Source organism: Macrobrachium rosenbergii, chromosome 56 (genome assembly GCF_040412425.1).
Source record: "Macrobrachium rosenbergii isolate ZJJX-2024 chromosome 56, ASM4041242v1, whole genome shotgun sequence".
NCBI classification, from domain to species: domain Eukaryota; kingdom Metazoa; phylum Arthropoda; class Malacostraca; order Decapoda; family Palaemonidae; genus Macrobrachium; species Macrobrachium rosenbergii.
In genome coordinates this window covers 17,881,802-17,895,726 of record NC_089796.1, presented here as the reverse complement: position 1 = coordinate 17,895,726, position 13,925 = coordinate 17,881,802, and the positions used below count along the sequence as shown (strand labels likewise).

The following is a 13,925-nucleotide window of genomic DNA, read 5'->3' as shown; positions in this document are numbered from 1 at the left end:
GGGTGTTATCGACCTAACATCGGAAGGTCTTTCCTTCCGTCAGCCAAGAAAGTTGCAAAATAATATAAGCAGATGGTAACCATTTTGACTCTCCAAGGTAGTGTTTAGAAAGGGAAGGGTCCCCATTTTTTCAGTTGGTGGGTAAAAAAAGTTATGTATACCTTAGTTTAACCAGAACACTGAGCTGATTAACAGCTCTCCTAGGGCTGGCCCGAAGGATTAGATTCATTTTACGTGGCTAAGAACCAATTGGTTACCCAGCAACGGGACCTACAGCGTATTGTGGAATCAGAACCACTCTATGACGAGAAATGAATTTCTATCACCAGAAATAAATTCCTCTAATTCTTCACTGGCCGGTCGGAGAGTCGAACGCTGGGCCACCAGCGTGCTAGCCGAGAGCTCTATCCATCCATCCAATGAAGAACTTTCAGTTGGTGGGAAATGGACTTTGAGGATGATGTATAAAATGTTATTTGATATGGAGATGGATAACATGGGGAAAGAAAAGGCAGTTGGTTTGAGGTTTTGTGAACTGGGACAATTGCTAATACATTAATATGTTGGGGGTTGTCGATTAACTTAAAAAAAATAAATTGAAAAAATATCATTTATCCCAAATTTGATTCCCTTAGGACTGCGTTGGTAGTTGTCCTTACTCGGCATTGATTGATAGTTTAAGATGTACATGGATTTAAAGGAGATTTCTGATGTATTATCATTCACTTACTGACAGTTTCGTCAGGTTTGATGGGCGTAATTCATTGCAGCACCTGCAATTTTCTTTTTAATGCTCTTCACATGACTGAGCATTGATGTAGGCGGAAGGTAGAATGAATTCCTCCAGTCAATGATATTTGACGCGTTTGTCTTTATTTTTTTTTATCATGTTTTCCTTCTTACGAAATTCGGCTAGTTATATGGTTTCACCAGATGAAGATCATGTAGTATTATTATATAAAATTTTCTATAGAATACAGCACGCTTAATTCTTACTGAAGTCCTTTTGGTTAAATGGGATCATTAATTGGTTAAATGGAATTATTAAGTCTCCCATTTCCGAATTATACTGTAAATTTTCTGTCGTATTCATAGTCATCCGCTTCCTCCCTTTACTGCTGTGCGACCACAGCCGTTGGTGTTGCAATCATAGATCCCAGATCATATCTGAATGTTCTTCCCTTCCTAGAAACCATGATTTACAGCTAATTAATTACCTTCTACAACTAAAATATCCTTGAACAGACGTCTCTTTAGTCGATGTCATTCAGAACTGAAAAATAAGAATGGTTCAAGAGTATATCTTTTGGTTTATGGTCGTAAAATTAAATCTGCCCAAGGACGTAACTGTTTTTGTATCAGCTGACTGATGCTTACAGTCTGATGTCATTGGTCGTCCCACTCGCAGGGGGTAGATGGGGAGTTGGGGGGAGGGGGGAGTGGCTTTCCTCTGACGTCATAGCGCTCCACTCGTAGGCGTTTACACATACTGCCTACTTCCGGTCTTGTGCTTCCGGGTGGGAATGAATGGAGCTACTTAATAGTACTTCTCTCTCTGTGTGTTTGTGTGTTGTTTGAGGTAATGTTTATGTCTAGGTGCTGTATAATGAATGTGCTAAAGGGTGTCTAGTTGTTTATTTTCTTCCTGGTCTTGTAGAAGAATTTAATTCATGTCGGTGACATATCAGTTCGCAGATATATATATTATGCATATATATATATATATATATATATATATATATATATATATATATATATACACAGTATATATATACTGTATATGTGTGTGTGTGTTTGTGTTGTGTGGTTGTAGAAAAAGTGTGTGTGTGTATTTATTCATTTATATCTATGTTTATGTATACATACATATACATACATACACACACACTACTACACACAGATACACACATATGTATATGTAAATAATTTATATATGTATATATATATAATATATTTTTATATATATATATGTATATATATATATATATATATATATATATATATATATATATCACACCTTCTATGTAATATCATGAAGATATAATTTTTATTTGCAGAAGGAAGACAATTAACCTTCAGATAAACCCTCCCGAACAGAAAATTTAGTGGGTTGGTTTTCCTTCTGTTCTTCTTGTTATTCTGTGTTGAATTGCCGTCCGGGTGCAAATGACTGCAGAACTCTCTGCCAAGTTATGGAAACTTTTTAACCTTGACATGAAAGGGCCATTCATTTAAGTCTCTCATAGCCCTGACTGAGGTCGGCCGTCTCACCTCACTTAAGCAGATGGGTTATAATATGAGTCTTTTTCCTTGGTTTATGAGGGACAGATTCGTATTTCTTTCTCTAGAGGTTAAACTTCATTATTATTTCCTTCTCAGTTGTTATAGTTTCTTTCGGAGCTGATAAACCCTTCGTGAATGGTTGGATTAGATAAGGGCATGACAGATGGGTGAAAGCTCAAGTCTCAGGGACGCCCTAGAGTCTGGTGGTTCTTGTTCGTATTGTGCATTTTTTGTTACAGTTTTTATAAACTCTCTTTTGTGCCCAGGCGATTAGTGGATAAACCTGAAAACGCTTCGATTTGAAACTTGTCATTTTCGTATGACATTCTCTTATACTAAAACCATGCGTATCTCTTGTTACGTCTGAGCATATTTTCATATATACATACACACGTATATATTGAAGTTTAGTATATCTTTTTGCATTGGAAAACAGTAAGATATCACAAAATTAATTATACCTGACAGTTACAGCAGGCTTGGTTTTATATTTTGCATCCATGATTCTCACTTCCCCTCCCACCAACCCCGCCCCCAGTATTTCATAAACCTTGGCACAAAGATATATAAATTGTTTTGGATATTTTTGCAGTGGATGAGAATGGACTTTTGGCAAAATTTTTGGTATATTCTTCTAAAGCTTGATGGCTAATGAATTCATACATGTTAGTTGTGCTAGCACTTTAAATAGTTTCTAACCTTATGAGAGAGAGAGAGAGAGAGAGAGAGAGAGAGAGAGAGAGAGAGAGAGAATATCCGTTTACTCTCAGCATATACCCGAACGCAACTTTTCGGACTTCATTTGTATTTTTTTTCATAAAAAATTTTGTTTTGACAATTGCAGCGGAAGGCTTTATAAAAAAACTTTCAATTTGAAGACATTAAGGTTTAAGAATAAACCTCTCTCTCCTCACACACACTCTCTCTCCTTACACAACACACACTCACACACTATAAACTGCAAGCTTTATCAAGTTACAGAAATTTCTTCTTATAGGTGTCTGTTTGTATGTGTATATACAGTATATACACACACACACACACACACACACACACACACAATATATATATATATATATATATATATACTGTATATATATATATATATATATATATATATATATATATATATATATATATATATATATGTTAGTTATATATATATATATGTTATGTTAGTTATTGCTATATAATATACTATATACACACTCACTCATACAAAAGAACACAGAGGCACACAAAATCCTTTTAAGTCAGCCTCATTTTATTCTTCTCTGTACTCTGTCTGTCTCTTTCACCCACTCACAGTAAACTGCAAACTTTATTGCTTGCAGTAATCCTCTCTCTCATTCCACACCTCCGCCCTGGTTCACAGCCGTTCGCAGCTTGACGCATTTTTGTTCTAGTAATGTGGAATTGTAAATTTAATCTACCAGATGGCAGTAGTGGTTATTTAGAAGAGCAGATCCGGCCGCCAAGTGATGAGAACGATGGCAACAGGTGTTCGTTAATTACCTTGTCTGATTATGTTTCCATTTTCTATTGTATTTTTATTTTTTTTTGTATTTTCATCTGATGTATTTTCATTTACTCGTATTTACCTATACTGCATTTTTACATTTATATTCTTTAATTTGATTTATTTCATTTGGGCATGTGGAAAGGGACAAAATGATCCTGTTACGGTAAATGTTTGGATTAGGATTCCGTCATAGAAATGCGTGAAATGAATTTTAACAAACTGCTTATCAACAAAGGTTGGACATATATTCGACAAATGTCTAAATATGAGTAATCTCAGACCAAGTTTTTCGTTAACTATTTTTTTTTACATGGGGAAAAGTAAAAAAAGAAACATATTTCCTTTGAGGGCAGCGAACTTGCTTCACAAATGGATTATGCTAGCAGTTTATAAAGATTGAATCAAATTTAGTACTACTTCATAGATTGTAGTGATGACGTGGATTTATGCAGAAATACCCGCCTTCGAAAATGACATTCGCTCCAAATGAAGTTATTTTTGCTTGATCTTTGGCAAGGGAAGAACAGTGTGTTATTCCTGGATGAGGGCCTTAGCAACAAGCTGTTTTACGTAAGGACAGAATAAATCGCCAGTACCAGCAGAAAGAAAATGGAAAAGTACTAAGGGGTTTCAGAACTTGGATTTTCCCTGAATGAAATATATCTTATTAGAATAGTTTGCTTGTTTTTAAAATGAAATTATTATGTGATGAACCTTTGGAAGCTCACTGAGTGGAAATAAATATTCAGTTTCAACTAGTTATCAATGGAAAGGAAGAAAAAATGAGTTCAATATAAGTTACTCTCTCTCTCTCTCTCTCTCTCTCTCTCTCTCTCTCTCTCTCTCTCTCTGACCGGAGAATTACACCATTCTTTCTTTAGGAAGCCATGAACACCTGTGACACCTGTTCAGCGTAGCACCTGTTAACAGAGGTAATGTTTTTCGGTATGGCATTAATCCATTACTGGTAAAGTTATGTTGATACCTAAGTATTTTTCCACGTTTTCGTACGCATACGTGTAGGACAGAAATAGCGCAATTTCCTGAAAAGGTCGTTGTTCTGCCTTTTATCTGAACATTAGTACAGTAGTTGGGATGGTTAGCGGATAGCAACCTTCCGGGCCAATCCCTCTAAAGGGCAGAAATAGTATAGTTTATATTCTGAAGAATTCTTCACTAGCGAGAAAGAAGTCCTAGGTTACTACTGAGAGAGGATGGGCACTTACATTTAAACTGTCCAGGGTGCCTCTGTTGACCTAAGTAATGAATTGGTTACCTAATGGTTAGACGACAATGTAGCAGAATTCAGGGTAAAGAAAGGGGTCCCGGGACCAGTGCCGTAATGCTTCCTACATAAATTAGTGTCTGTGAAACATGTAATTCTGTGCGTAGCTCATCTGCTGAATATTTCTACACACATCGGATGTACAGATTACTTTTAACGCTTCCAGATTACTTTTAACGCTTCGAGAATACTTTTAACGATTCCGTTATGGTGTTTTTGAAGTTAAGAATTTTCATTATTAATTGCTAGTTATATCTTACTTAAATTTCATTATTAATTGCTAGTTATATCTTACTTATTTTTCATTTTTTAGTTATGTATATATATATGTGTATACGTTAGTTGATCAATATTTGGTGAGTACCGGTAACTCTTAATTAATTTCTTTTTTCTAAAATTTTCTATAAATTTTACTCAACCTCCTCTGTCTTTGCCGTTTTTTCTGTTATATGATGATAATTTTGGAACTTAATGACGTTATTCGAAACATATATGCAACTTTTTAGCCTCATTGGAAGCTTTCTTTGCAACTTCATAGTATTAGTAGTAGCTTACTTTGCATCTTATTTGCTTTATTTTTCTTCTTCGTTTAACGTGCCTTTTCCCATTTTTCATATGGGGTAAGCACGATGCCTTCTTTTGAAGGACTTTGATTTGTCGTTGGGGTAGGCCGTAGCCTCGATCGGCTGCCCTGCCTGACATCGCTTAGACCCCGGTAGCACATGTGTATTTGTATCGTGCCAAATCCCCAGCTCCTTTTCTCCCAGCAGCGAGGAGACGTGAGTGGTTAGGCCGACAGTTCGAGACGTGTAAGGCGCCTGTGGAAGTTGCATTATAACTTTCTAATCTTACAGGAAACCTACTTTGCAACTTAGCTGCTTTATAATTTTATAGCCATCCTGGAAGCTTGCTTTTCAACTTAATAGCCTTACTAGAAGCTTCATTTGTAACTTATTAGCCTTATTAGAAACTTACTTTGCAACTGAATAGCCTCAGTGGAAGTTTTCTTTGCAATTTGATAGCCCTGTTGGAAGCTTACTGCATGACGTATTAGCCTTACTGGAAGCTTATTTCGCTATTTAATAGCCTTATTTACAGTACTTTGTGACTTAATGCCCTTATTAGAAGCTTGCTTTGCAGTTCAGTAGCCTTACTGGAAGCTTCTTTGCAACTTAATAAGCTTATTAGAAGTTTGCATTACAGTTTAATACCCTGATAATCGTATTAGGTTTTTAAACTGTAATAGATATAATGATATATTGATAATCATGTATTAAGTTTATTCCTCACAACAAATGGAAACAAATTTCTTTTTGTAATTTTTACTTGTATTACAAAGTAACTGAAAACGTGATAAGTGAAGAAAATGCGTACAATAAATATTTTTCCTTAATTATATTAAAATGGCACAGAATCACTGGTATTTATAACATTTATATACAAACAGTAAAATCTTGTAATGTAAATGTCGAACTTATTTTTAAATCTTGAGTAAAACGGTTTGTTCATACTTCTAGTCAAGATATACTTTAGAAATGCAAGGTAACACTAGTTGTTCATACTTTTGTTTTGCATATATACTTTTTGACATGGCAAATGTCTTGTACACACATGCTCATAAGTTTGGTATAACATTCTTACCATGTATATAGTTATTACCTAATGGTTCCTTGGTGGCAATGACTTTGAGGTGAATGAGCTTATTGCTCCTGTAGTGTACAAATTCCCTTATACCAGAACGTTCACACTTGTCTCCAGAGAATGTATCACATCAGGGCTTTTGCTAACCGGTTGCTTCTTAGCATTTATTTGCCGACGTCACGTTCTTCATTGTTTTATGGCCTGTCCATACTAGCGGGCATGCCCGTCGGGCACTTCCAGCTGTTTATATTTTCTCTAGCTTCTGAAGCAGTGTTACCAGACAATCGTATCGTTCTGGCTCCATACTCGGTCGGTTAGCATAGTGGAACGGATTATGGGAACAGTGTTTGCCCGTCTGGCAATGCCCGCTAGTGTGGACAGGGCTTAAGGAAACCGGTAAATGAGCTGTGTCCAAGTACTGACACGTTTAAACATTAAATGGCAATGTTGGTCATACAATATTCTATGAAAGACAGAGCTAAAAAACAACTCGGGGCATATTACGTACCTACACGTGATTTCAGTGTTCATTTCACTCATCACCTTGCATATTCAAATCCGACCAAGAATTATGTATGAGTCAGTATTACTTTGAAGCGAATATAATATTTAAGGCTTGTTGAAAAAGTGTGAACTGGTTTCTGAATCTGGATAGATGACGACGTCGGTTTCCCGAAGACGGTGATGCTATGGATATAGCGGTAGGATTACTATTTATGATATTTCGTTTATGTTTCTCGATAATAATTTTCTAGTTAGTCTTTTCCATTTCCTTCGGTTCAGTCATACGAGAGCCTTGCACATTATCGTTCACTTTCTTCACGTATCTTTCCTGTATTCACACCGGCACTTCAATGTTATCATCGTTGTATCTGATGGTCTCTTTTTCAAGGAAGATTGTTATCAAGGTGTTCAGTCTTGTTCACTGTCAGGATCTGTGATTACGCACCCACCCAGCATTCAATGTAACCGCAGTCTCTTGAGTATTACTTTGGAGCATCATTTTCTTGCTTCTTCCTGAAACAAAAAGAAAAGGATTGTTTTCCATTATAAGGATAAAGCAGCTTTTTAACTTACGTTTATTTTTTCCTTTCTCTTTCTAATTGATTAAGTTATTTTTGCTGCCTTTATCGGCGAATACTCTAGGGAAACCGTTGTTGACAATTACTTGCTACAAAATGGGATTAGCAACTTTGCCTTACGTTACGCTTTTAAGTTAGTAATTCATTTCTGAAAGAAACAAAACGATATGTTGTTTATAATCTTAGTCATTTTTTCTTTCCATTAACGTTACCAATACTGTTTCACTTCTCCAACGTTAAGAACAATCTTCCTTTACTTCCATTTATTTTTATTTTCCATATTTTTGTTTTCTTAAGTTCTGGGCTAGAAAAAGACATTAGGTTACCTCTTAGGACCCTGATCTTGAAAAATTACTTTATAAAAAAAAAAAAATTATCTTAATGTTTGCGAAGTACGGACAGCACCATAGGAGGGAAAAGTCTGGCATGTGAGGCCAATGTCTCGAAGGCAAATATGGAAAAAAAGTTAGTTACACAAGTGACGAAGAAAGGAAAGGGAAGGTAGAATTTATTAATGGTGATTCCTAATCCCCACTTGTTCCTGCTTAGCATGCTATTGGGAATGCAACCCTTACTTTCTGAGAATTATCTGAGCCACACGTGACCCAAGAAAGGGAGGTCTGCTCTTCGAAACAGATCTGATTTTGAGTGTTGTTTTATCATTGCATTCACGTACTCTGTGACGCATACATTCTTGACAGATTAGCTGCCATCAGTCACTGTCATAAGTTACACAGGCATGCATGTGTCCTCGCTCGTAGCAACCATGGAAGTCCACAGTCATTACTCATGCAAGATAGCTTTTCAAGACAAGAAAAATAAATGTCATTCTGGAAATGTCAGTTGCTCTGAAGGCTATGTTTCAAAACCAGAAAAATAAATGTCATTCTGGAAATGTCAGCTCTGAAGGCTATGTGACTGATATCCCTAGTTTTATTACGGAGGTTTTATTACATGGGTATAGCAACAAAAACAAGAATTATAGGTCATTGCATGTCTTAGAGAAGTCAGAAGGCAAGTCTAGGATTCGTTGACTCCATTATAGTGTGTGATCGGTACAAGCAGCAGACAGGAAAACATTAACTCTAGAGAAATGCTGGTTATGAGTAAGGGCGTCGTACCATGCTAATTAGTTAATTTTAAAAGGGAAAAGACATGAACGTTTTACAATATAATGGATACTTATAAAGAAGGCATAGACATTTGTCTAATTATAACGTATACAACTGGCTGAACCTGTCTCTTGTACGCTTCAATCTTCTCCTGCTAATGTAGAAAGAACATAATTACTATCTAATTCTTGTATTTTCATTGTACTACAACAGGTGATGATTTCAGTACTAATGTGAAGTGATTCAGTTGCAACTCTTACAACTGCAGCCACATATACTTATTTGCATCTGTGTAAAAGTATCACTTGTAATTCATGTCATGACATTTTGGTTTTCTTCTGTTTTAATAGTCATTCTCCGAAAGATGGTTAAGACCTGTCTAGAGACCCTCTTTGTATTTATTAATATTTGAAATTCAGTTTATTTCGTATTGACTCACTGACTTTGTTTATCTACCTAATAGCTGTCATTACCAAGCATATATGAGTATATATTGGTCAGGGAAGCTGCTTTTTGCAGTTACTTTGCATACTTGTTGCAAGGAATGAATATAAGAGACAGTAAATAATGAAGAGTTTAAGCTGAGAGCTTGCTGTTAAATGACAGACAGTCCTTTCCTAGTAAAGAACAAGCGAAGAACACTGATTTCGTGTCGTATCCCCCTACATTGTAACACTCACTCGCTACCGCAACATATGTCTCTCATACTCATCCTCGTACTCGTCTTCGTCATCATCTTCATCATCGTCGTCGTATTCGTCATCATCCTCCTCGCCGTACGCGTCGTCCTCGTGGTCGTCGTCGTGGTGTTTAACATCTTCCTGATGGTGTTCGAGCACTTCGACCTCGTTGTCTAAGTAAATGTTCCCCGCCCTGGACTTGATCTGCTCCAGGTTGGCGTCGATCGCTTGCCTGATCTTGTCCTTGCCGTCAGTGCCCGATCCATGCCCCACGTGGTGGGGCCTTCCCGCGCGTTGCTTCCCCCTCTGATGGTGCCCCTTCACGTTGTAGTTCCTGAAGGCGTAGAAGGCGCCGATGAAGAGCGAAGTGGCGAGGAAAATGACGACGATTTTCTTGCAGGAGGGGACGCTGCTGGTGTTCACGTTGATGCGTTGTTTCGGTAGAATTGTCATGAAGCCCATGGTTTTGGAGTCTTTCTCCGGGTTGAGTTTTAGGGCCATGTGAGAGGGGCTTTTTGTCGTTGTTACCGATGTTTGCTTGTCCGAGAAGCTAGAAGGCTGTCCAGAGTCAATAGCTTGTGATGAGGTTTTCTCTGAGGGGAGTTTGGTCAGTAAAATTTCTTAAGTAATTTCTAAAGAGTCAAAAGTTTTAGTTTTTTAGGCACATTAATATTTTAGACGGCGATGGTTTCACATTTCACAAATTCATTTATAAACTAATTTCCTTTTGTTTTAATTAGGAATCAGCATATTTCTTGTTTCTATATGATTTTAGCTTTTCCCCTCACACACTTGATACACGCTCTCCGTGTCCCTTGTGTTTATTGAAAGCAAATAAACAATTTTAACTGATATTTCACATTCCTGACGTAAAACTTATTCCAAGCCAAGAAAAGTTTCTTGTAACGTGAATGTCGTTACTACAGGTTTGGCTTGTTTTAAACGTTTTCACTGGGACTTTTGCTAGCAAATACACTCGAGTAGTTCTCACTCATCACAATGCGAGCCTTTATTCGCAGATAGTCAGGTTACCTGGATGTTGGGTATACAGGTGTGCAGTCCCATTGTGTCGGCAGAGCATCCTGCGTGTTGTCGGTACCACAGATGTACGCGTTGCTGCCACGTTTCCTGGAGACGTCAGCAAATGTTCATTCCGTATATGTTATGCATTATTCACAGCTTGCTTCCATATTGGCGGTACAGTAGTATACGGGCAATGGTGAATCGCAATCCGGACTACATAAGAGCCTTGAAACTCTGTTTCTGCGATCCTGCCACGCGATGGAACATTTGCAGCTTTTATTAACTACTTTTCGGGACCAGATCTAATCTCGGTTTTGTCAGAGCTGGCACTTCAGCTTAGTTGAATATCTGTGGTATGATGCCTGTGTTCGAGATATTTTTGTATATTTTAAATGGATAATTTTCGACATTTAAATTGCGCTGATGCTTTGCTTTATCTTCTCTCTCTCCCTTCTCTCTCTCTCTCTAACTTGAATCATGTAAGAAACTTTCTCTTGAATGGACATTTTTACTAAATAGTACTCCTTCTTCTATTCACATAAAACAAATTTTTAATCATCATTAGAAAATCCCTTTTATGCAAAGGAGAAAATATTTTTTTTTAAACTGTTAATATTACTTAGAGTATTAATTAATTTTGACTTCTTAACTCTTCCTAACACCACCGAAGACCAAGAGATGTGTCGGTGCAAAGTTTAAGGTAGAGAATATATAATGGAAGTTGTTTACAAAAGCTTAATATTGTTTACAAAATAATGTTTACATTAGGGGATGAACTCAGCTTAGGCAGGGCCATTATTCATGTAAGGGAAGTTACTGGTTAAGGTCACTAGATCAGGAGAAAATAAATGGATAAATAGATCTTCTTCTTCTTTTAACGTGCTTTTTTCCCCATTTGTATGGGGTAAGCACGATGCCTTCTTTTTGAAGGACTTTGATTTGGCTTTGGGGTAGAACCGGCATACAATTTAGAAGTGCGTGACATCTGGTGGAAAGAGAATATGTTGACGTATTTTGATGATGGAGAGAATGCTAGCTCTTCCAGCCGTCAACAAACTGTTAGATGTGATAACTGAGAGAGAGAGAGAGAGAGAGAGAGAGAGAGAGAGATATTACAATCGCAGACCACACCTGTTGATAAATAAGAGGGAGACAGCTATCATGTAATTACAAGTCTGAGGACAAGGTGAAGCATTCACAATGACGGGATTGGGTGATAAAAGAAAGTGGAAGGGAAAGTTTCACAAAAATTATATCACGGAAAATTCCAGCATGCGTAGGTCATTTTAACATTTGCCAACAAGAATATTACTGTTGACTGTCTACGACTGACCGGTAGTCAGTCACACGTTAGTAAAGTTGAAGTGAAAAGAAGCGATACATGATCATCATATGTTAACTGGCCACGGGTGCTTTTTTCAAGCGTGATTCATGAAAGAAACGTAACGTATCTAAAAAACACTATGCTTATAGAAAATCTTTTCATCCTGGAGAATGAAACTGGTTTTCGTATATCAACAGTCTCCCCGAGGAATAGGGAAGCTAGTTCAAGTATCAACCCCTTTCTTGTAAATATCATTCGTAAGTAAACAAACTCTTAGAAGTTCTTCAAGAGCCAAGATGTTTGTCCTAAAGGAAGCCAGACCCACGATGAAAATAAATCTGTCTGTATGAAATGTTTTTATGTTCGTTTTGAAAGTGAATTTTGGTTTATCCATAATACGTCAAGTATACAGTTACATTTTTCATTAGTTTGTAAAGTAATCACAAAAATAGAAGGGTTTGTAAGAAGGATCTGAATTTGAAAATAATTAGTGTACTTTAGGCTACTTTTCCTACCAACCATGTGGCGAATTAATTTTGTTGACAAACACATCGCGGTTAAGTGGCTCATAAACATAATTGATTGTCAAATACTTTGGCCTCTTAAAATTCTTGTTTACGTAACTTGATTTAACTTTGTCTTGTCCGTCTTTTTTTCAGTCCTGTTAAGTATGAAAGTGAATTGGTGTCACCAGGTTTCGTCATGAATGTTTTATTTTTGATCTGGAAGTTTTTCTAGCTCTGCCTGTGTTTGTATAATGCAATTTGTTTTTTTTTACGTCTTTCATATAGTTTTTTTTTCATGGTTTACTTTTGATTAACCCTAAGGTTCTCATATGTAAGTTTCTCAACTTAGGTCGTAAAGGCTGTGTATTTGACCTCTTTTCTCACGTAACCGGCAACAGTGAATCTCGGGTATATTTTGTACGGTATTCCACCCGGTTGGATTCTTGTATCTTTTTATTTTCATTTAAGGTTTTACTTTGGGTATGGGTGCTAGCATCGGGATAAGTTACTGTAGTTCGAAGGTTATGCATCTCTCGTTTCAGTTATGCACCGTCCTTTTACACACTATATAGTAGCTAAATAATCTCAATAGAGATTAGGGAGCGATGTGGTGTTGAAGCTGGACTCCAGCGTATGAAATTATTGGTCTTGCATCATGTTCCCACTCCGTTAGCCTTCGATATCCTTCCCCTTTTAGACAAGATTTCCTAGAGTGGTGGTTGTATGTTTCCTAAATATTGCAGTTAATTTACTGTATATTTCATGTTAAGCCGTTTTCCAAGAGTCTTATTTCATTATAAAATATCCGCAGTTACTTATAATACCTTGATCTGTAGTTACTGTAGTTTGTGCTACTCGTTTGGCACAGCATTAGGCTCTGTTTTCTGTCAGGTGCTTCGAATTCTCACTGTCTTGTTCAAAAGAACGTCCGTTTCTTTTATCAAAAGCCTTGCAACTGTCTCTCTGGCCGTGTTATTTTTGTTGATGTCAAGTCCGACAGAGACCATAATAGTAATCCAAGCGGGTAGCTTATGATGCACAGAATACCCCTTGGTTACTTTCTGTTTTAAAATATTTGTTTTCCAATTTATCTGCTATTTTCATCGGTAATTTTGTCCGTATTTTTTTTTTTTTTACAAATGTTCTACTTCATAGGAGTTATTGGTATTTTATGCCGTATCCTGTATTTAGATTTAACTTATGTTATGACTGTGATGTGTATCTTAAATGGCGACAAATTTCACAGTGGTGTTCGTATTATCCAAGAATTTATTCGATGGGTATATTTTTTTTCTAAACATAATAAGGTAATTTACTTATGCTAAAATATTCAAACATCATTAATTGTCCAACAAAGATGATCATAATGTTTTTATTTCCAACGACAATTACACCCTCATCTCGTGGTTATCTAAGCTATTCCCGGAACGGAAGCGAATGATTGACGCGTGACACAAGAAGTGCAAG

General features: G+C 36.8%; 2 protein-coding genes across 4 annotated transcripts in view; one reads left to right on the top strand and one right to left on the bottom strand.

Annotated features, from left to right (window-relative positions):
* The window catches only part of LOC136836666 (muscle M-line assembly protein unc-89-like), a 651,149-nt gene that overhangs the window by 15,245 nt on the left and 621,979 nt on the right, over positions 1 to 13,925 (top strand).
* Positions 6,356 to 10,638, bottom strand: LOC136836054 (uncharacterized). 3 transcript variants are annotated; one of them, XM_067099945.1, is made up of 2 exons: positions 9,646 to 10,637; positions 6,356 to 7,748 (listed from the first exon to the last, which is right to left on the bottom strand). In XM_067099945.1, exons 1-2 carry the CDS (start codon positions 10,104 to 10,106, stop codon positions 7,718 to 7,720), a joined length of 492 nt encoding a protein of 163 aa, XP_066956046.1. In that variant the 5' UTR covers positions 10,107 to 10,637; the 3' UTR covers positions 6,356 to 7,717. The 3 variants fall into 3 exon arrangements, with proteins under 3 accessions (XP_066956046.1, XP_066956045.1, XP_066956044.1); XM_067099944.1 differs by having other exon boundaries at positions 6,391 to 7,748; positions 9,606 to 10,637; XM_067099943.1 differs by having other exon boundaries at positions 6,392 to 7,748; positions 9,634 to 10,638.